A 23,077-nucleotide genomic window follows, 5' to 3' on the forward strand; every position below is an offset into this window, starting at 1 on the left:
GTCCTGAAAATATTTTCATTCCTTCAAAATGCCTTTGTCGCCTCAATCAATTCAGACCGACATTTAGGATGTCACGTTTTGTTAGCCCCCCTCCCCCTCCTTCCTCCACCCCTCACCCACCCCGGCCCCCCTCCCATCACCACTACCACACACAACACACAAAGATGCTCATTTTGCCAACTCAGCGTTATTTTAAAATTAAGATTTTTTTTTCCCGGGGACACCTCTCCTCTGGCGTGGCGGTTTTGCTATTTAATAAATATGCTTTGATGTTTTGTTGGGAGGGGGGAGTGGAATGAGCTTTGTGTCTATTCCCTGTATAAACAGCAGACTTGAAATACTGTTTGTGACTGCCATTGTGCCCGAGGTAAGTACAGTATCCCACACACATTCTGAGATCTAGCCAAGAAAAACAGCCCTGATAGACAACGCTTCACCTCACCTGCTAGCATTGTGCATTTCATTTAATATCAAAAGCATACACTAGCTGGTTTATCAGACTTGGGTTTCCGTGTTGATAATTTACGGGCAAGTTAACTTTCATTTGATAAAGAATAATTAAACGTTGCAGTCAACAACGACCCCTGTTCTATACATTTTGTTAAATATCCCTTATCTTAAAGGCTTATTTCCATTTTGTAGCTGGGAAACATTACCGCGTGTGCATGGCGTGTACAGTACTGTATTCAGGAACCATCAAGCCTATAAAAATGCAATATAGAAAGGGTAATGTCGCTTTCAACCTTATTGTGTCAAATCCATTGGCTGCACCGTACTATAAACAGTAAAAATAAAACACGTACAACAACAATATTGATGGGGTGGGGGGGGGATAATGTCGACTTATTAAAAGAGACAGTTAACAGTACATAATATTTCACGACGTGCTTGCACGCCTCGCAGGAAAACCCGCCAGAAAATATTAATATGCTTCAGATTATCTGTTACTCGGTAAAGCAAAACTGATTAATGCCGGTCAGGAAGGGAGAGCTGTGAACGAGTTAAACATTTGGCAACCAAAGCATTATGAAAATCTCCGAGGTTTATTTAGAGACTTGTCACATCATTAGGTACATTATTTCAGGATACTGAAGACCTTAGCAATACATTTTTTTTTGATTTCCCTCCTTCTCTCCATCTCCAGCCCTCCTCCAAGCCCCCTACTACTGCTTCCCACTCCCTCCCCACCCGCCCCCCTCGCTCCTCACCCACCCCGTTTTATCATTTATTTTGATTATGGCTCAATAACCTACCAGAGCGAGCCTGCTCAACTCTTAACGGGAAAGTTCAAGTTTTTTTTATTGTACTTGTGGGAAACAATAGATTCAGCTGCTTATTGCGGGGGAACAATTGTCAGGGGAGAGTTAAACCCAATTACTGCAGAGCATACTGAAGGGCTGTAGGATTCGACTGCCAAGTTAAAATACGCCTGGGCACAGACAGCCACTGAATAAAAAAAAATCGACATAAAGTGTATCAAATATTTATTTATCTGGGTAACAAAGGGCTATGATACATCGACAGGCATGTAAACTATTGCCAACACAACTATATAATACAGCTAAAAACTGCTTCCAATCTGGCCAGCGGACATACAAGGTATCAGTCGTTCCAAATGTTGTCTGTTCAACAATAAAGTACTAAACCGTTCTATAGACAATATCAGTTTATTGCTCTGGTTCTTCAGTAGGGAAGGAGACATTGGTGTCTAGGTAATTTCATTGTCACAACACATGGGGATATTTTAAAACACCAAAGAAAAACATCGCAGATGCTTTTTATTTTAGGTCTGGCTATTGTTTTTTTTAATTTGCGTGGTATTTATAAACTAAATTCGATGCTTATTGTATAAAACTCGGATTTCCCTCCCCCCTCCCGCCCTCCCCCCCCCGCCCCCCAGTCTCCCTTGGATTCTGTTCAACTGTTTGTCATGCTACAGAGGGTTAAAATGTGTGTCCCATAGTTTACCCAATTTTACCTTTCTAAATAAGTACCATAAAATCACGGAAAAGGACGACTGCGGCTGATGAAGATTTGAAACCCACAAACAGGAGGTAAACGATATCACCAGTTAAATAAAATAAAGGCTTAAACAGACGCACCATATTTACAATTCCCATTAAATTACACATAAATAAATATATACATACATGAACACTGTTTCCCTTGTTATTACCGCGAACTGCAGGTTGCAATCAAATGATTCAAGTTGCCCGTTACCTTAGTGGATTTTTTTCTCTCTCTCTCTGTCTACAACGATGATTATGAAAGTGGAACTGTTCAAGTTTATTCACAATACTGATAAAAATGCTTCCTCGTTACCTTCTTTAAATGATTGCGACTACAATCTTAACAAGAGATAAACAACGGGAGGGGTATGTGCCAAATCAGGAGGCAGTCCGATGAAGTTTTAACTTGGTCAAAAGTTCGGAAACTTTTCCAAAGCAGTTCAAGATTCTTCACCGCCTGCACTGTTCGCTAAGGCTCCGGTTCCAGGTTGAGGGAGAAACAGTCACACCTATATGACAACTTTTAATTTTTTTTAATTATTTAATTTTTACGAAACTGTACTTTTGTGTGTGTGTGTGTTTGCGTGTGTTCCCACTACTTTCTGTGCTTCTCTTCCTTGTCTCCGCTTTTACTGGGGTTTTCGCCCGTGTGGTTGTTGGGAGTGCTGTTCATGTACATTTTGTCCATGGCTTTGAGTGCTTCCGTGAGATAGTTCTGCAAGGCGGTGATGGCAGCGCAGAGAGCCGGACTCCCGAAGCCGTGCGTGATGAGGCTGAAGTGAGTGAGACAGCTCTGTATGCCCGGCTCCAGGATAGGGGCTGGTCGAGAATTTCCCAGAGGAGATCGATCCTGAGTCAGCAAGTCTGTAAACTCTTTGCAGATTTGTCTGGGAGGGAAAGAAATCGAGATAGCTAAGTTGTAATGTTGCTGCTACTGTATATCTCTAGGGAGTGAGGGGAGCTTTTAAACAAAAAAAAATGAACCCAAGTTAACTTCTGGAAAAGGTTGCGCTCTGATTCTCCGGTAAACACAACACAGGTACAGAGTTAACAAATGATTCACCTTTCAAATAGCACACAGCACAATGCTTTAAATTCTTTCTCCTGATTTAGGATGGACAGCTCCCTTAAGGAATAACTTTATTCAGAGGGTTCCATCAGGTTTTCCTGCATAGAAGACAGGTTTATTTTCGCTCTAAGCTGTCCCCCTTTGGGTGAATGTGTGACAGGTCGTTGCTTTAAAACGAATACAAACAAACAGCATTCTGGCCGTCTGCCTTGAAGTGGCCAGGGCAGAACACGTTTCATTTCAAATTCCCGATATGTAAATGCTATCTGGCGCAGGAAAGCCAAGGCGCCTGTCCCGAATCTAAATTTCAGACTGGGCACTTACGAAAGAAAAGGGCAAAGGTGTTTAAATAGGTGCCCACGTCTGTGTCACAACAAGCCACCCCAGTTTAAAATGCCAATCAGCCACTGTGTGGCAAACCGGTTATTCACAGAACAAGATCCGTGCAGCCAGAACTAATCTTTGCTCCCATTGTGGAGTGCTATGTGTGTAGCCTCCGCCAAACGTGATAAAGGTAACAATTTGGTACATTCAATTCAAATTGGAAAATTGGTAAAGGAACGGGTAATGAGCGAACGTGTCCATCAGGAACAGCCGCCTTAGAGTAATGAGGGTGTGTAAATAATCGCTTTTTATATATATGAATATATGTATATTTAATATATAATGTAGATAGCTCATATGTACATGTACGTGTGGCTTTGTGGATTGCAGGGTGCGTGTTCCTAGTTACGTTTGAGATCCTAATACAGAGTCTGTTTTGCCCTAGAATCGTGTAAACCACATTTCTAGGTGTCTTGGGTTATATCTTTTGAAAGAATGCCTATTTCAGTGGGCGGGTAACCATCGATACAAATTGCAGCACCAGCCTCCCAGCGCTTCTGCACAATGCCCTTCGGTGACATTTCAGATTCTTAATTAAAGGCTAGGAAACATGCCTGGGAAAAAAACAATCCCTCCAACATTTCAGCCCAGATCATTTACTTTTCACACATGCCTTTTGATCCAAGCGCTCCGGCTGCAACCCACTGCTAAATAATGTTTATTAACTGCCAGCAAAAATATTGTGTCTTGAATAATTCCCTCTGATGTGTGACCTCACGAAACGACAGTGGCTGCAATCCTCCCCCTGACAGTGCAAACATGGGACGCCAAGCGAGGCGGCAGCAGCACTTGCTGTAAGTCAGTGGTGGGTCATACGATTAATATTGCCAACGCCAGCACCCCCAGGTGTGAAAGGGCCCTTGCACCCAAGGTACTGTCTTACATTCGCCACAAGTGAAACTTTTAAGCATATATGGTGTAGGGGGTGGGGGGGGAGTCTTAAAATGGGTCAATGTTAGAAAATACTCACCCTGTCCAATTTTGAACTCTCAACCCTACTTCACCCGGCCATAGATAGGGGGAAGCTTTAAATTGGCCATACAGATAGGGGGAAGCTTTAAGTTTAAAAAAAACAGCTCAGTTGCAGCTTTCATTAAAAGAGAAAGAGAAAGATGACTCACTTTGTTGCGAGTAACATGTTTTTTCGTGTCACTTGTTCACCCGGATCAGAGTGTTGTCTGTTGACGTATTCAGCTATGGCTTTGGCTGGGAACTCTGTCTCGCAAACATACCCGAAATCTCGGGCAAGATGTACAGCTTCACCTGGTCAGGAGGGAAGGAAGGACAATGTGTGTTGGGGGGGGAAAAGATGTTGGGTACGCTTGAAGTTTTACATTCATCTTATTCTCTCCTTTTTTTTGCTTGACAAGCGCATTTGGTTTTGATAATGTTAAATTGGTTTAACGAGCAAAGCAGCTGCCAGCAACCCCGTTCTCGAAATGTTTAATAGAATTGTCTGACATATTACATTTTAAGTGGCGCAAACCCATTTTATCGCCGCGTAAAAGATGGCTGCCCCTTTAAAAAAAACTTGCAATATTGAAATCTGACTGGGGCTATTTATTAAGTCGATTAAATTTAATGGCATGGCTGAGATAAGGCGTGTTTGGCCTGCCATATTGTTTGCAGGTTTACTTTAAAGCCATCACTTTTTTTTCTCTTGGTACTAAGAAGCAGCAAGAAAATGGTAATATATCGTTCAATATTTAGATTACGTTGCATGATAACTAACATCCGCGTGTTGCACCCCGGGTTCCCGTTAGCATCACAATAGAAGTAATAGTTCGAAAGTACCCTGCCAGCATTGGTCACAAACTAAATATTTGAAGCATGCAAATACGAAAAAAAAAGCCCTCGGAAAGCTTCACTGAGTCATTTAACGACGTTACGAGGAGCTAAGCAGTGAACTGGATAGAATATCAAATAAATTGACAATATCTCTTTTGTTATCATGCATCCAGTACCAGCCCAAGCCATGTCTATACAACATCCTCTCCGCACTTAACAAAGTCTGTGCTCGGTAAACCCCAATGCAACTAAACAACAAAGCACGTTCTAAGTAATACACTACACAGCAAAGACCATTTTGCAATCTTTCACATGTTAGCTCCTGAACATTTGAAGGGAACGTTAGATCAGAATGGTTCCCAAGACCCAGGCTGGCTTTGGACAGCGCTGTGCAAAGGGCTGAGTTGTGTGTGGGTATATTTGAACTTGTGCTGATTGTTAAAAAAAAATAATAATAGAAACAGTTTGGAGATCGACCGCAGCGATCAGGAGTAAACAAGCAGAGGCACAACAAAAACATGTGAGTTAAAAAGAGCAGGATTCAAAGCAAGTGCCTGTGTGGTTCAGTGCTGTGCATTGCAAAAATCGGCATTGGGAACGGCTCACAATGATCTAAATTGCAATCAGCTGGCTGATACAATGTGAATTTAATACATGCAGAGTTGCATATCTGGGCATTGGAAAGAAACAAACCTTGCAAATATATTATTTATACACATCTATGTCTGTTCCCCCTGCAAGACTAGCATGCATCATTCTCTAGAACCTTGTCTCTCTCTCTTTTTTTTTGGTTGATTTCAAAGCCTTTGGTTTTAATTTCCTGAATCAGTTGGGTTTTACTGCAGGGCTTCCTGCCATTAGCCAGCTCCGGAAGGACGCATGCGCCAATTAGTGCTTCAAAGGCTCAGTCCAGTAACTCGTTTCCATAAAATGGAACACAGATCATAAACAATAACAACAGGACACACAGTCCAACAGCCTGTCCCCCACCCTCCCTCCCTCAGAAATCCGACTGGTCACACATTTATCTGCAAACCATCTACGCGTGAGCCCAACTCCTGGCTAATAATAACCCCAGAACCATCATCAGATTCATGTCATGATTTTCTTTTTTTTTGAGAACTTCACTCTCCACAACACCCTGACACGCTGGGCCGTTCTCAACACAGCTCTGCTGCACACAAAGAACAAAGAAAAGTACATCACAGGAACAGACCCTTCGGCCCTCCAAGCCTGTGCTTGGATGCTGACGCCCTAACTAAACTAAAAGAAACATCTATCCTTACTCGGTCCTTATCCCTCTGTTCACTACCTATTCATGTACCCATCCAGATGCCTCTTGAATGTTGTTATTGTGCCTGCGTCCACAACCAGCTTTGGCAATGCATTCCAGGCACCCACCATTCTTGTGTGCGAAACTTCCCTTACCCATCTCCCCTAAACTTAAACTGAGTTCTGACGAAGGGTCATCCAGACTCCGAACGTTGGCTCTATTCTCTCTCCACAGGTGCTGTCAGACCTGCTGAAATTTTCCAGCATTTTCTGTTTTGGTTTCAGATTCCAGTATCTGCAATATTTTGCTTTTGGCTTTCCCCTAAATTTTCCCCTCGTGCCTTGAACCTGTGCCCCCCCCCCCCCCCTTGTAATTGACACTTCCATCCTGGGGCCTCTGACCATCCACCTTGTCTATGCCTTTCATAATTTTGTAGAACTCCATCAGGTCTCTCTTCAGTCTGTCTTCCCAGTGTGATGCCCCCACAGTGGCAGTCAGATACAACAAGAGATACAAAACTCTCAGTGCCAGTTTTAAGACAACCAACTAAAATAAATCAGGAAGGAAAGGGAGGGGTGGGATTGTATTCCTAATACTCCGATCAAAAAGAACTTCATGTGTGAATTGGCCCTTTCTTCCACTGCTGCTAATTTGATTTCCAAAATTGAAATGCATAGTTACAATTTTGCCACAAAGATTGACTAAATATTTGAAATTGTATAAGGGGATATGTTGAAGTATGGAAGACGCACTGAACCTGCCTGATCTGCATGCCCCATCCCCCACCCTTCCCCCCAACACCTCCCCCCAACTCAAAGCAATTCCAAAAACTATATTTTAATTCATGGGGCATAACTCTGGCTTTGGGTTTATCATTAGCTTCCCATTCACTAGTAAATGCAAAGTTACTAGTTTTGTAAGCAAATGCAAAATAAAATCAACTCACCCAATCCCAGAAACCACCCTCCAACCTCCAAAAAAAATCCCCAAAACACACAAGAGTCATTTACAACCTGTCTACATCTCACAGAACACCAGCAAAGACATCCACTGGTAATGCCTGGCTATGCATGAATTTACCTATACATAATTATGTACTTCCAGGCATCTAGTAAACTGGTCGAATGCACACTAGTGCCCACTCAATACAACGCTCAGTGCTAAACCAGGCAGTGCCTGTGCATTCCTGTCATCCCCATTGAAGGGTTAACAAGGAGGCAAGGACTGGTGAAAGCCGGTGTGGGTTACATAAAGGCACGTGGATTGGAAGTAACACAATTTCCCGCTCTTGTACAGTGCTGGACGCATCCACTTTCATTGGTGCTTTGCTATGAGGAGAATGCAATATATAACGTGCACTTACCCTCCACAAGTGAGGTTAGCAGCGTAACGTTAGCAGCTTTGCGCCTGCCAGCTGGTAAATTTAATCCAATTTTGTCTAATTTTTCTCTTAAAGACCTTCCTCCGTTTTTAGATTTCGCCCTATTTAAAGGGAAAAGAATGAGGGTGGGGGTGGGGAGGAAGCTGATGGTTAGTTGATACACATCCTGTAACACACATGTTTCTTTGCTCCACATCTTTAAGTAACTCAAAAGTGTTGACATTTCCTTATCGAAAAATAAATGCACAATCGGAGATGACAAGTAAATTTCAAACGGAGTTGGTGGTTCTGCTATGGAGTAAAACTTGCTCCTTTAACCCTTTTAATAATCTAAAGCAACACTTCTTGATTTTCGAATGGATTTATTTGAATTGACTGCTTTGCCCACTAATCTAATCTGTTGAGGGAACTTAAAAAAATCAGAACCCGTACAATGAAAGGTTGTCCAATAAATATTTTTTCTTAATATTTTTAAGAATGTACCGATAGTTCTTATGACATTATCTTATGACATTATTTTATTACAATCTTTTTGATCTCTTGGCGTAGACTGTTGATCAATTCAGAGGAGCATTGGGCTAAAGCCGAGTGGCAAATTGCAATGTTAACTCCGTCCTAAGTGTGATAATTGCATTTTAAGAGTTCGATGGGACAATTAGCAAACAGTGAAAGTAAATAATGGAAGCATTACTAAAAGAATTCAATGGTCCGGTGTTTTGTGAAAAAGGGGAGGGTTTTTCACTGATGTGTGTGCTAGCTAGCCTTGCCTTTCTGTGAAGCGGGGAGCTGTGTAGCAAGGTGCCCAACACACACCAGGACTTCCTCACCTCCTCAGCACTCCTCCCAGCAACGAGGCGTTGAGGCACTCGGGCGGAGACAGGCGCCTCTGAACTTCCGCCACCGTCACCTTGTACTTTGATGTTGAACTGAGGAGGGAGAGGCGACCCGGAACTGAACAGAACACCTCGTTGGGGTTCGCAACCCCGCCAAAGAGCCCGTCCTTGTTGAGTGAGATCGAGGTGACAGCCCCACTGTGAGATTTCGACAGGGACATGGGACCTAGAACAAGAAGCCATGAGACAAAATTAGCAAGCATCCTTTTGCTGAGCACCCCATTCACAATCTAACACAGATGGGTCACTTTACAACTCTTTGCACTTGTGCCCTCCCTACTAAACCCTAACTCTAAACTCGACACAATCCATAATACTATTTGGGCCCATTCGGATGAGATCTCATCAAACAGCCGATAATAAAGCAGGGTCTTTGTTATACATTACAGGCACATCAGAAGCAGCGGCCGCGGTGCCCATTGCTGCTCACTGTCCTCTAGACACTGAGATGGACTTCAAATTGTGCATTTCATAAAAGCAAACTCCAATAAAATCTGATCGTTTGAGCAAAATGTAACGCATTCAGAGCTAAACATCTTATATTAGAAATTCGGTCATACCAAAGTTATGTTAACTGTGCCTCTCACTGCCGAACACTGAAACATTATGTGGGTTAATATCATGCTAAAGTCATTTTCATTGTGTAATGGGAAATTCTCCTGCAATTCAATGCAACACTAATAGATGCCTTCTGTTGCAAGTCAAGAGTAAACACATATTCTAATCTATCTCCGTTACCCTATTAGACCCCCTAGTATCGCTTCTCGATGTGCCTCATTCATTTTTATTCTTTTGCAGTCAGCTATTCGATCGGGCCATATAGGTTTCAATGCATTTATTTGGCAATGGCAAGCATAAAAACAATGCAATAACAAGGATGCACTCCCTGGTCTTGTTCTGTTTTATTCTCGACCCTAATTCGATCCCGATGCATCTGCCCATGATTCCAACAGCACTCAGCACGGGGGGAAAACAGTCATCGCTTCTGACCACAGAACACATACCGGAACATCAACACGTCAAAGCCCAGACTCAATTTATCAGTCCGTTGTAAACAGCAGAAATAAATCCCGGTGGCGACTCGCAGGAGGACGCTTTCTCGCGAAATGTCCTTCATTTTTAGTTTTCAGGTTATTTGTTTTTTTCCCCTCTTTTAATAGAAAGGCTTAAAATGGACAACTGGACAACTCTGACAAACAGTGTGTAGGATCAGACCCAAACAAGTTTACAATTCCACTGACTGCTGTCATCTCCTTTTAGCATGTAGAAAATCATCTATCGAGGGGTAGATTTGTATTGTTGGCTGACCGTCTAAAATATAGGTTAGAGATTTTCTGTTTCCGTTTCTGTTTCTATCAATATTGCCCTATAACACGCACCCCAACCCCCCCTTCCCAACACACAGACACACATACACAAAGCATCTTTGCACCGTAATCGAGTGCACTGCCTTGGCTTCCTCCCTTATAAGCATTGGAAATCTACTCTGGATCTTTGAGGACGCCGAGTTTCTAGACCCGGATAGATCACTTGTGACATTAATAGCTCTGGGGAGGCTAATAGAGACAATAGGAGTTAAACGAACTCTTGAGATTACTAATAAAAGAGCCAATTATCATGTCGACGTAGAAAGAGCATCTCTTAAGATTTATCCCTAGCAGATGTAATTTGATGTGACATAACCCGGGGAAGCAGCAACATGGAACTTAAGCCTTTTTAATCGTAGGCTGCAGTTTTACGAATTAGTCTGCACACACGGGCCATGTATAATGTATGCACATTAATTCGATATCTATCTATATATATAATCAAAATCTAAACAATCGTGTAGCTACTCCTCCATGAACGGCGTTGCGATGAAGGGAGCTAAAGTATTTAAGGTGGCTAAGTGCACAATACCCCAGCGAAACCCACAGAAATAAATAAACGTCTAAATGCGCATGGCTTAACCAGACTCTCAAAAGCATGTAACGCCAATCGACAGTATAATTGCTTCTGCAAGTTGAGGCATTTGGTTTGATTTATACGCTCCCTAATTCCTCTGCTCATTAAAGGAGCGCAACTGTAAATAATTCCTTAAAGCCACACCGGCGTTCAGGGTCTTGAGATGTGCAGACAGGATGATTTCTTTTTTTTTGCGGGGGGGTGGGGCGGGTGAGGGGGGGCAAGTTCCCTTCCTTCCGCGGGACCCAACAACAGCCCGAGGAGGAAGCCAAAAGAACCGTCCTGCAAAGCCATCATGGTTGTTTCTGAACTGTCTTCAGCCGCCACCCCCCCCAAACTCCAACCCCCCAAGTTTGACATTCGATGCTGCACGCAATAAAGCCGGTGTAAAACACCCAGAGATATGCTGGCCTGTGCAGACGTGTTGGATGAGAAGATTTAAAGAAGAATAAGAAAACAGAACTTGCCTTTCTTAATGACGGTATGGTCCTGGATGTTAATGCCTTGGTCATCAACATGCTGAAAGGGAATTTGAAAAGAATACTACGGTCAACTCGTAGCAATAAAGGTTGCAGACAAAGCTTCAGCAGGGCAGGAAACTGCATGAAACTGAGTCGTGTCAGAAGTTGTAACAATCCACCCAGAACCTGGGCCATTCTCCTGAGCAAAAAAAAATGATAACACACTTCTGTCAGAGAATAATTCCCCTTCTTTGTTCAACGTTTGCACGAGGAGGAACACAATGTATTTATTTTATTTTCGTTATAGTGGACGGATTCAGTGCTGGACGGAACAGCTGGCGTTCTGAGATTGGTTTATTTGATTTTTTTGCTATGTAAGATAGAACATCCGTCTGTGTGTGTGTGTGTCTGTGTGTCTGTGTGTGTCTGTGTTAAAGGGGTCGTTTTGATGACCATCTCCTAGCAGGGTTCCTTACGGAAATACATTTTTTTTGTCCTCGGCATTTCCTTGTTATTAAGTGAAGCAAGTGTGTTCATTCCAAGGCCAACGTGCAACACAGCTTCGGAATATGTTCGCCAGTTCGACGCGAACTCTGCAGAGACTGAGCGATTGGCAATCACCACACAACAATCAATTCATCTACAAACAGCACTCACTTCCAGATCGCCGCTGCAATCTCAGCCTCCCATCTAACATTATTCATGCAGCTTTTATTTTATTTTTCTATTATTATTTATGATATGCCCCCCTCCCCTCCCCATCTGTGGCCAACACTGGTTTCCCCAGTACATTATTGGTAGACTCTCCATTATCCTTTCTCCTGAAAGTGTTGGCTCAGCCACTCACGCACAACTTGCCCCGAGTGATTTTTGATTTTAAGTCGAGCTAGTTTTCGAAGCGCCTGCTTAAATTAATGTTGGCAACTCAGTCCACATCAACCAGGGCGTTTGAAAGGATGGAGGACGTGACTGAATCCAGCGAGGGTTTGATTTTGCTTTGCTTTTCTCGACTCGGGAGCTCTCTTTGTATTGAATGTTTACCATGTGGGAGACTGCCTGTTTTAAAAGTGATGCAGGATAATATTCCTGCCTCCTCCCACCACCACCCAGGCGGCTAAACACCCCATTTTGCTCCCAACACCACAGAGATCTACAAAACTGGCAGTATGTTGACAATCGAAACAATTGACACGAGAGTGTTAAAGAGACTTCATAATAATAATTACATTCCAAAGCCAAATCTGCAGGCTCCCCACATTAGTGAAAGACAAACACTGAACAAGCACTTCACGGAGGCAAAGACTTTATACATATATATATGTATGTACACACATAATAATTCCGGTATCACACAAACACAGCCGCACAGGAATAAACTGCACCATTTAGACTTCTCCCTCTCTTCCCTCTCTAACACCTTTTTTGTGAGCAGATTATTGTGCCTTTGTTGTTAGGTATTCTCCTGGAGTAGGTACAGACGCCTATCATACGGCTAAGGCTGCATTTGTAAACTTGTATACAGCAGATTTTGTGTGGTGTGTGTGTGTGTGTGTGTGCGCGCGAGTTAAAGAGCCAGTCACATTTAAGTAAAGTATAGCCGCAGGTATTAAGTGAAATCTTGAACAGCTTTCAATCGCTTTAAGCATTCATAATGAGTATTTGTTTGGAAATGAATGCATGGCGGTGCCTTGCTTATGAATATTTTAGGAGAGCTTTAAAATCCGGCGTTTTTTTAACGAAATTAAAAGTAACGATTCGAAAAGAAAACACATTCTTAGATTCAGCTACCATGAGGGCGGATGGTTTTCATTCTGCCTCGAATATGCCTTTGTTTGGAAGATCATCATAAACTGTACACTAATAATGATTCCAGCTTATTTCTGAAGTGAGAATTTCACACTATGAAATGATCTAAAAGCACAGTTCGCTCACCACGCTGAAAAATACGAACACTTCACTAGAAAGGCATGCCCTTTCTGATTTTTTTTATTATTCGCTTGCAACCTGGGATCTGTAACTCAACAATGACCAGAGGCATATAAACCAGCTCCAACAAGCCTCCAAAAGCCAGCAAAGCTTATTTTTCTGGTTATGGGGGTCGAATTAAGGCATCTGTCGATTTATTAAAATATATAATTCAGATTTCGAAGAAAGTACAGATTGAAATAATTCTACTCCGTCAAGATGAGTAAAACTGAATAAAACCCACCGAGCGATTTAATCTACCTTATCGGAAACTAATTATTTACATAAACGCCAAAAAATTAGCATGGTTAAATGATGGGTGTTAAATTTAATTAATAGAAGATATATATGTATATATATACATTTCTAGCTGTACAAGAGTATGTTCTTATTTAATCCATACAATAGCACTCATGTATCAGTCACTGAGAATTTAGTGGAAAATACTAATACATTTTAGATTTGATTGATTTTAAAATAAAGCTATAACACTGCTCTGACATTTTTTGCTTTTATTTTTAAAATCTTGAGCAGGTCACTAAAGCTATTTTTTTTGTTGTGGTTCAGGGGCAAATAACATTCCTTCCACTGTGAAAACACACATACTCACACAAAAAGGCAAGGAGTTGCAAAGGGGTTTGCAGTGAAACCAACCTGGACATCTTCGATGGCGTGTGCGATGCTGTGGATGGGTAATGAATCTCCAAGGCCGGAGTCCAGTCCGTGGGTGCTGTGGAGCAGGACCTCGGGCCGCCGGTACTCCCTCCGCGGGTCCAAGCCGGCGAGCTGGGGCAGCCCCCGGGGCTGATGCAGGATGCCCGCCTCTTGGTTCTGCCGCTGGGGCCAGGTCGGATGCTGGGGCTGGGGCTGCGGGTGCAGCGAGTTGAGCGAGTACGGGTCGTTCACATGAGAGTAGGGATCCTGCGACTGCGGGTAGATGGGCTGGTACGGAGGAGGGAAGTAGGGTGGCTGAAAGTCCGTGTTGGGGGTGTGAGACAGCGGCGGGGCGGTGGGATACGGAGACTGGCTGACCGTCCCCAGCTGGGGCAAACGTGGAGTCCCATTACTGGTCCCATCGTGCCGATCCTACAAAGAAAAACAACCACAGATGGAAATTGCATGACCGAAAATCGAAAACTATCACTTAGCATTAACATTTTCGTTTGCGTTAGGGGCTTTGGCCGCTATGGTGATAAATTTTTTTTAAGGCAATAGTAATTGCAAAAAAAACACCATCAACACAAGTGGGGGCAGAATTCCGCAAAATATTACCCTCCTAGGAGGGAAAACTAGGGTTTCCAAAAAAAAATTCGAAAGTGCTACCAGCTTTTTTTTTGTTGGGGGTGGGGGGGGGGATTGGGTGGGGGGGCTTGGTTTAAATCTTGTGTCATCTCACTATGAAACTCACCATTGCCGAGAAACTGTGCACTAACATCTGCGGGCAGTCAGATCTGAGTTCGTCAGGGGGGAAAAATAGAGATACCTAGAGTGGAAAATTGGAAAGAAACAGTCCAGTACTATACAACCACAACACAATCACAACGCCGGGGAGTCACATGCAGGAAGAAGGCAGTAGAATCCATCAGAACTTGGGGGGAAAAAAAATCTTCATGGGGGTGGGGGGGAGACACAACAGAGAAAAGGTGGGGGGGGGGCGGCTGATCAGAATTGTGTGTAGTTTCGGGGGCGTCACGTCGATAGATTTTTCAAACTTTTTTTCCCCTCTCTCCTCCTCCTCTTTGCAAAGGGCGAGCTTCAACCCAACACATAATAGGAGATACTCATAACTATTAAAATTACACGAATACTTAATAAGTGGAGAATGGTCGGAAATCGAGCGTGAAGCGAGAAAGCAACTAAAGTCTGTGTCTCCTATAAATGACGTCCATTGAATCAGTGTATCTAATCAGAGGGAGAGAGAGAGAAGAGGGGCGCACATTGCCAGCGCTGACGAATCACAGGGAAGCGAAGGCAACATTTTCAAGTGATCGAGGACATGCGAGAGAGAGAGAGAGAGACAGAGAGAGAGAGAAAGACAGACAGACAGAGAGAAAGGGGGAGAGAAGGAGGAGGGGGAAGGAAAGAAGGAATGGATAGAGACAGAGAGGGGTGGGAGAGAGAGAGAGAGAGAGACAGAGAGGGAGAGAGCGAGAAAAGGGAATGGGAGGAAAGGAATGAAAGATTTCGAGAAGGAGTTTGCACCTCGTTATCGTGTGAGAATCCAGAAAACGCCAAAGGCATGTCGGCGGCAACCACTCGCTTCCGGGCTGGGGAGAGACTACCTGAGCGTTCAACTCGCTTCCTTTTCAACTCCTTTCCCGGAGATGTGTGCTGCCCTGATCCTGGGTCGCGACTAGTCTGATCCATCGTGCAACGGGTTAAAAGTTAAAGAGACAGCGGGAGCGACAGAGACACCATGGAGTCTCGAGAAGCCCTCTCATTCGATTCCACGCAAGCTGCTCCCCACTGAGGTCCCCCCCCCCCCCACCAACCAAAAAAAACACAACACTTTTGTCTCCAGCCCAACCCGGAGCTAGTCCCAAGCAAACGGATTTCCCCCCGCTTTCAAAAGCTCTCAGCCTCCTTCCCCACTTTTTTTTTAAAAAAGGACGGCAGAGAGCGAAAAAAAGAATCAAAAGCTAAGTTCCAGGATAAAGCGAAACTAAGAGACTGCTTGGTTTAGCCTGCGGTGTGAGTTGTCCTCCCAGCCTGCTGTACAAACCCGTTCGACTGGCTGTACAACTCCCAGAACCAACTGCCCAAAAAAATATTATCTAGCAAACTCTTGCAGATCAACTTTCTCAATCCGGGCATACTCACTCACTCAACACGGCCTTTAGACAGAACCATCTAACGCCTGCTGCCGTTTCGTACATCTTACTTACACACGCACACACACACACATAACACACACAAAAAAAACTTTAATCAGAACGGGGACAGAATTTTGTGCAGATTTCGGTGTTTTTTAATGAGTGGTTTGGAAGTGGGGTGTGAGGGGGGGAGTGAGAAAAGGAGAGTTAGTTTATTAACACATGCAGATAGATATGAACCCTAGATAGCAATTCCTTGGGAGTTTACAGCAAAAAACACTTGCAGTAGTTTAATCAAACTTTTACTTATGATTCACGACAATAATGCAAGAAAATTATATATATACATATTCTTTTATAAAACATGCCTTTACAAACATCGCTCCCCCCGCCCCCCAATACACACATACACTTTTTAGGGCCTGTTCCAAGATTCTACAGAGGGATAGCTTGTAGCCAGATTCGCCGAATATACAACATGTCCTGTTTTGTTTTAAAACGGGAGGGAGAATAGCATTTCTTCAATTTCGTTCCTTGCATTGTTTACAAACGTGAGGCACTGCCACACAATAGAGACCGAGGTACACACACACTGCAATTGGTGTCTGTGATTTTGTGTTTTCCAAGAATGTTAAACTCGAATGCCCAAATACTTCAAATGTTTTTTTTATAACACTGCATTCTTTCTGTCGCCATCGAGAAAACATGCTTCATGTTCCAGAATTTTTAAAAAAAACTTTGTAATATTCCCGGTTTAAATGAGATTTGATGCATTTCATTCGGACAGTCTGCATTTTAATTTGTTTTGCTGGGGGGAGAGGAGGGGGAGGTAAAAGCTGATATGAAATTGCTTACCTCACATTCCTCATATTTGATATTGTCCGCTAATTTCCACAGCATTCTCATGGATTGGTGAAAAAGTGGCTGACTGGATGTCTCAGAGAACGGGCAGTCCTGTGCAGAGAGTGCGTGTTGGTTTAGCGACTCTGTATGTGCTCTGAGATCTCCCTCTAATGGTCGATCGAGTTCCCCCTCTCAGCTCTTTAGTAACTCGCTAATAACAGCCCAATTAGCATATGAACACCAGCCAAGCACTCATTCAACCACATTACTGCTCCAATGGTCACAGGTAGAGAGCTTGTCCTGCCGGCTGGCAATAGACGTCAACATAAAACACACTGGCGGTGGGCAGCAGCTTATAAACGTGCATGGAGCTATTTATTGCACCGAGTTGGAGACTCAAATAGTTAAATTCTCCCTTACCTTCCATTGTACCAATGCACATTATAGCAGGATATTATTTTATGGCCTCAGTGAACTCATTTCCCAGTAGATACAACAGTGACATGGCATTTAGTTTTTTTACTTGATTATGCCATAACAGTATTATTGAAACACTGAGCTCAAATGCTTTACTTTTTAAGGGGGGGGGGGTTACTTTTTTTAATAAGGGCAAGTGCACCTCAAATGTCCACCACGTTATGTGGCGATAAAAGATAAAGGATGTTTATTGCGCATAGTTTCAAACAGCTATTATTTTCACATTCCTCTGTGCATCAAGCGACCTAACTTTCCTTTCATGTGTTCCCTCCACAAAGTAATGGGTCTAACGTCAACCCATTTCATAATGGATGCAGACTCTGAACTGATAGCGATTTCATGGCTTTTATTTTTGTTGCTAATATTTTATTTCTCTCTAATGCATCAACTCCCAGCAAAATTCACAGTAAAGAAATCTTATCCATGCTTTTGCCATGTGTTTCCAGGCGACTTTTTTTTAAAGCTTGATCTGGAGTGGCAAAATTCTGCAGGGCCAAATTGCACTATTTTAATTAGATCCTCTGGAGTGGCAGTGCTCAGACTCTTTTCGGTGGCCGTGGCTCCTGCCGTATCCTGTGAACTGGTAGGTTCGCTAGCGAGAACTTCTGTCGGAATTCGCACTCTTTGATATTTGGAGGTTTTAAGTAGGAAGCGTGTAGAGTGTTGGTTTGCTGCTATTGAGGTGGAAATCATGTTTGTTATGTAGCTATTCAACCCATGCATAAATCGCGACTTAAAAGCAAATAGTTGGACCTAGCGCCGTCCTGCAAACCGTTTCCCTGTGTTTTGCACAGAAGTTATTATCATAATAAGCACCCAATTGACTTTGAATTATGAACTGAGACAGAGGGCTTTACGGTGGTCTTTCATTGAAGGGTGACAACGTGTGTGAGGCTAACTACCAGCGCAGGTAATCGGGGTGATCAGATCTAGGCGTCGTCTTTGGCTACTCTTCATTACCATTTTTGGCGGCGGCCCTGGGACAAAAATGTCATCAGAATCTATCGTGTTTAATTAGAGAGACTGAGATATCGACCCATTCAGAACACCTTGCTCCAAAAGGCCAAATCCTTTGAAATGTAAATGAAAAATAATGCCTGAGAGTCACAGTGAGCATTGCGGTTAAGAAGCGAACATCTTTTTGCTTAGATAGACCTGGATTTCTTTTTGCCTCGTCTGTACAACTTTATATATTGGGGGGGAGGGGGCGGACACGTTTAATGTATGATTTTACTTGAACAGCTTTTTGTAATCTTGAGGGGGGTCCTTTTTTTACCCTTTTTTTGGAAAAATAGCATAGCCCCTACCTCCATTTGCTTACTTTCAAATGTTTTATTCATCACAAGGCATGAGTTCTGATTTATCACTTTTAGTTTAACAGTTGAAGAGGGAACTTGCCCCCAAATGTAATGGCATTAAAACAGGTAACGAATTCATGTGATTGTTGGTGTAAAGGGAAAAGTGTACAGCTTCTCGTATCTACCTGTGTTGCAGAGATCCATTAAGTTAAAGCATCGATATTTTTCAGGTCTACCTTACATTTCCCAAATTGTTTCATGTTGAGCTTCCGCACACCACAGTAGTGTATTAGTTACTTACTAAAATCATTAAGAATCGTGATGCGATAATTTTTTTCCCTGGTGGACTGGCTGTGTGAAGCATGTGCACGCAGAGGGGTTTGTTCCAGAAGAAAATATAAAATAAACCTTTAATTGACTAGCAAACCAAAGTCCAATGAATAATTAAAATATCTGCTGTTGTTGAGTGGAAGGTCTTTTGGACAGAGCGTCTGTTCTCATTTTGTCTAAAGCAATTCCTGGAAGCCCAAAGCTGTGAGATTTATTCGATACATCTCCCCAATTTGCACTTAAAAAAAACATTAAATGCAATTCCACACGCGTGTGGCCATGACAGGGTTCGTCTCGTGTTGAAAAAAGAAATACCGGCGATTTTCTGTGGGGGAGGGATGTGTTCGTATTGCGTTTAAATATTGTGATTTTAAAATAAATCCTCTTTAGACTGTGCGAAGGTGCTGAAACGCCATTATAGACGATGGCGTCTTCTCCTTCCTAACTTAAAAAAATACTCACCAGATCTGTCTTTTAAAAGAAACTTTCGAAACACCTGTTGCAGTTTGCAATGACTATTAAATCAAATTGGAAGTGTATGATGCATATATATATATATAAAATTTGCCACATATTTTAACTAGGTACACAGATGAAAGGAATTTTTAAACTCCATTTATCCCTCGGCATCCTTTACTCGTTCCTCACATCTATACTAGTTCCTCACACCCAGTCTATGCGTGCGCTCCTCACACTTTCTGACATATTTTCGTTCGGCGGTGGAGAGAATAACGCGCTAGAAATAGATACTGAATAACATTGCAAATACTTTTGCTCTAATACCGCTGTCACTGAATGTGGATTATACTGTGATAGAATTCTACTGTTGTAGATACCTGAGTTTATGACCAGCATCTAACAAGTGTTCTCTCAGGTGGAGAGGCTTTTCGTTCTCGCTAAGACAGAATCCCCCTTGTCGTTTCGCAAGAACGTCAGATGTGTCCCTTTTTTCTTTCTCATAAGGACTATTTACAGCAAAGTTAGTTAGATCACTATCACGGCTAACTCCAAATTTTAAGTTGTTATCTAGTGTCTGGAAAATTGTGGATAACAACTCTTCAGCTGAAACCACAAGTAACACCGCACTACCTCAAATTCCTAAGAACATCTAGTAAACTATGAAACAATGCAATTAGGTTGTAAATTGTGCACGAAACAAAACAGTACATAGGTTTTGCAGCAACACCTTTGTATATAATGGTTGTCCACGTCAACTGTTTGACACGGATACTAAACATATTTAAAATTCAGCGCTGCTTTAATCCCCATGACAATATATTTGGCGATGAGATGGGATTTCCAATTAAGCTGAATCAAAAAACGTATTTGTAAAAAGGTAGATCACGTTCCATCCTCAAAACGTGCGGTATTTAACAATGAAAATCTAAACTAAAGATTGAAATTCAACTTTATTTAATCTTTCCCAGGGAAACGATTACTTTTACCCAAGACTTGCATTGTCCTACCAAACTAGCAAGCAAATGGAGCAGTCACCTAGTAGCAGTGTTGAGGGAGACGTTAATCTTTCTAGGTTTTTTAGTCTCATTGATCGGCCTCAAGTTAGGAGAGATAGTTGTAACATGGCGATGATTACAATGGGCTACTTTCTACATAGCTGGCGCGCCGGATAGTAAGTTGACTCTGAAATCAATTCAAATCACAGAAGGAGCTAAGGGCTGTTTTTTTTAAAAAAGTGTTTAAGGCGCATTTATAAAGCGAACTTTTCGAGAACCCAATGAAGCATATCCAGCACTCTGAATTTTACCTACATTAGACTTGGTTGGACTATTTAAAGTTATCTTTTATCAGTTTACAAACCACATATACTTACGTCATACAGGTAAATACGAATGCAACTATTGAGAAAAAGTTTGGGCTCATTAATGGCCTCTAAGACACTTCCTTCTCCCAATTTCTTAGTTTTATTTTATGCGTAGAGATAACAAAATATTAGGTAGCACTTAGATGGCAGCTTATGGGACTAAGGTAAAACAAAATGCTCTGGGAGTGTGGTTAAGAGGTAAGTCCACGTACCTGCCAGTCCCCCATTTTGCCCAGTATTGACATATCGCCTGGAGTAGTCTGTGGTGTCGTGCTGTTGAGTAATTTTTCCCTTTTACCTCCACAGGATCATCACACCTGGTCATAAAGTGTTGGGTGCCACCTGCCCGCGCCTGCGTACTCGCCAGGAATGTCAGCGCCCTAGCCCTTTTTTTTAAAGACAAAAAAAAGGCCTGTATCAGCAACTGATGGATTTAGAACGGCCGCGCACCTTTACCTGCCAGAACCTCCATCAGCAAGCAGATCTCATCCTGACCACCAACAACAGGCGCCAACAAAAAAAGGAGCTTCACTCTGGTCTTGGGGATCGTGAGGGGTGGTGGTGGAGGGGCGAGGGTCTGGGGGGGAGTCTCATTGTCTTCCATCTACCTACAATAGACAGAGGCAACTGCAATTCCTGGGGCTGCGGTGAAGCAAGGGTTCAGGTGGTGAAGACAGAACGGCAAGCAGGAAAGCAAGAGAGTGCTTGGGGAACTTTATACAACACACAAAAAGCTGGCGAAGTTACCAATAAGGCGAAACAGGAAAAGCGGGAAGGAATCGACGTGGCTGGAAAGCTTTCTTATTTTAATTGTTCATTTTCTCTCTCTCTCTTTCCTGTATTGTGTTACCTGTATACAAACAAAAAAAGGACCTGTTTTTGTTTCCTTTTGCATAAAGGACAATTGGAACCTGGTCACAATCGAACCAGTGTTGCTTTCATTTCGCCTCTTTTCCCCTATCAACGAGCTAGCGTCAGGGTTTTGTCTGAATACTTTAAGCAAATCATTATTTAATGCGCCGAAGACCTGCCATTGGATTTGTTCGTGTCAAAGAGACAAATAAGTGGACATTTCTGATTACGTCGTGAGGCATCGAGGTCAGAGCTTGCAACCAATCAAGAAAAGGAGGGGATCACATTAAAACTATAATTCCGATTGTATGAAATGGTATGTTATTCTACAGGCCGCATGATAGACTCATAAGCGCAACATTTCCCGAACATTCAAGTCCTCAAAGGTGCAAATAAATGTTCCATCCTTTTAACTGAATGTAACTTCACAATGTTGTCCATTGTGTGAGAGAGACAGGTGTTGCATGTCAACTTTACAACTCTCCTGTGGCCGTCTCAAGATGCATGGCAGCAATTTGTGTTTATTTAAAATAAAGCTAGTCACTGCTACATCACCGCCCCGCTTTCACATATAAAAAAATGTTCACTTTTTTGGCGTGGTGTCACATTTCGATTGCCGGCTATTAAGCAGAAGCCATCCCCTTAATCACTTAATCCAATTAGGACTAGTGGACGCATTTGTGACTTGAGGCAATTAGAATTTTTGTTGTTGTTGTTCTTATTTCTCATCTTTTTGAGGAAATTCCTTGGGATCTCCTCGCACTCGTTCTGAAGCCCGTTCACTCTCAGCAGAATGATGGTCGAAACTTGGGGGAAATTCTCTTAGCTCCCGCTCAGAGTTCCATCAAGTATCAGTTACATTTCATCGCACTGTAACAGACTGACACTTGTTGCATAAATTCAAAAGGTCAACTCCATAATGCTTAGTGCACAACGTCTTTGTGTATATTTTCAGGGTACATTCTGCTATGTACGTGTTAGATGTATCCCTCCCCCCTTAGCACTTAAACAAAACAGCCATCCTCTACTCAAGTATTGGCCAACATTTCTTTAATTGCACGTGACCTACCTGCTAGTGTAAATCTCATAATATATTCCCTGCACACGTGGATTACATGTGCGTCATATTTAAGTGTATATGTTTGTTTCAATCGTATGCTTAGTTTTAAATGTATATTGTGTCGAGTATACACATCAAGTGTACATGTTACATGTTCCTTGCAGCCATCAGACATTTGAATGGACCTACCTCGCATTAAATTGATCTTTATCGACACCCCAGTTACATTACATTCTCGTTTCCTTCTCTATGAACGGTGTGCTTTTTCTGTATAGCTCGCAAGCAACAATACCTTTCATTGCATACTAATATTCGGAACAATAATAAATCAAATCAAAAATCAAATCAAATTGGAGTGTATATTGACTTGCACCAAGACTTATAGGTGTATATATTTTAGGACTGTATCTCTTAC

At 42.5% G+C, this 23,077-nt stretch overlaps 1 protein-coding gene across 6 annotated transcripts; it reads right to left on the reverse strand.

Moving 5' to 3' along the window:
* Positions 1–1,899: 1,899 nt before the first annotated feature.
* tfap2a (transcription factor AP-2 alpha) lies at positions 1,900–21,293 on the reverse strand. 6 transcript variants are annotated; one of them, XM_080193880.1, is made up of 9 exons: positions 20,963–21,293; positions 16,836–16,934; positions 14,576–14,650; positions 13,822–14,253; positions 11,209–11,260; positions 8,732–8,963; positions 7,887–8,005; positions 4,584–4,725; positions 1,900–2,896 (listed from the first exon to the last, which is right to left on the reverse strand). In XM_080193880.1, exons 1-9 carry the CDS (start codon positions 20,993–20,995, stop codon positions 2,605–2,607), a joined length of 1,476 nt encoding a protein of 491 aa, XP_080050006.1. In that variant the 5' UTR covers positions 20,996–21,293; the 3' UTR covers positions 1,900–2,604. The 6 variants fall into 6 exon arrangements, with proteins under 6 accessions (XP_080050006.1, XP_080050008.1, XP_080050009.1 ...); XM_080193882.1 differs by lacking the exon at positions 14,576–14,650; XM_080193883.1 differs by lacking the exon at positions 16,836–16,934 and having other exon boundaries at positions 20,963–21,292.
* Between the last annotated feature and the right edge of the window lie 1,784 nt (positions 21,294–23,077).

Source organism: Carcharhinus amblyrhynchos, chromosome 8, assembly GCF_965287045.1.
Source record: "Carcharhinus amblyrhynchos chromosome 8, sCarAmb.v2.hapA, whole genome shotgun sequence".
Taxonomy (NCBI): Eukaryota; Metazoa; Chordata; class Chondrichthyes; order Carcharhiniformes; family Carcharhinidae; genus Carcharhinus; species Carcharhinus amblyrhynchos.

Coding starts and splice junctions, on each gene's coding strand:
- tfap2a (XM_080193879.1), bottom strand. CDS start 15,534: ATGGATCAGACTAGTCGCGACCCAGGATCAGGGCAGCACACATCTCCG. Junction 14,651..15,369: donor GATTCTCACACGATAACGAG/GTGCAAACTCCT, acceptor TTTCCACTCTAG/GTATCTCTATTTTTCCCCCC. Junction 8,006..8,731: donor CTGGGAGGAGTGCTGAGGAG/GTGAGGAAGTCC, acceptor CCCTTTAAATAG/GGCGAAATCTAAAAACGGAG.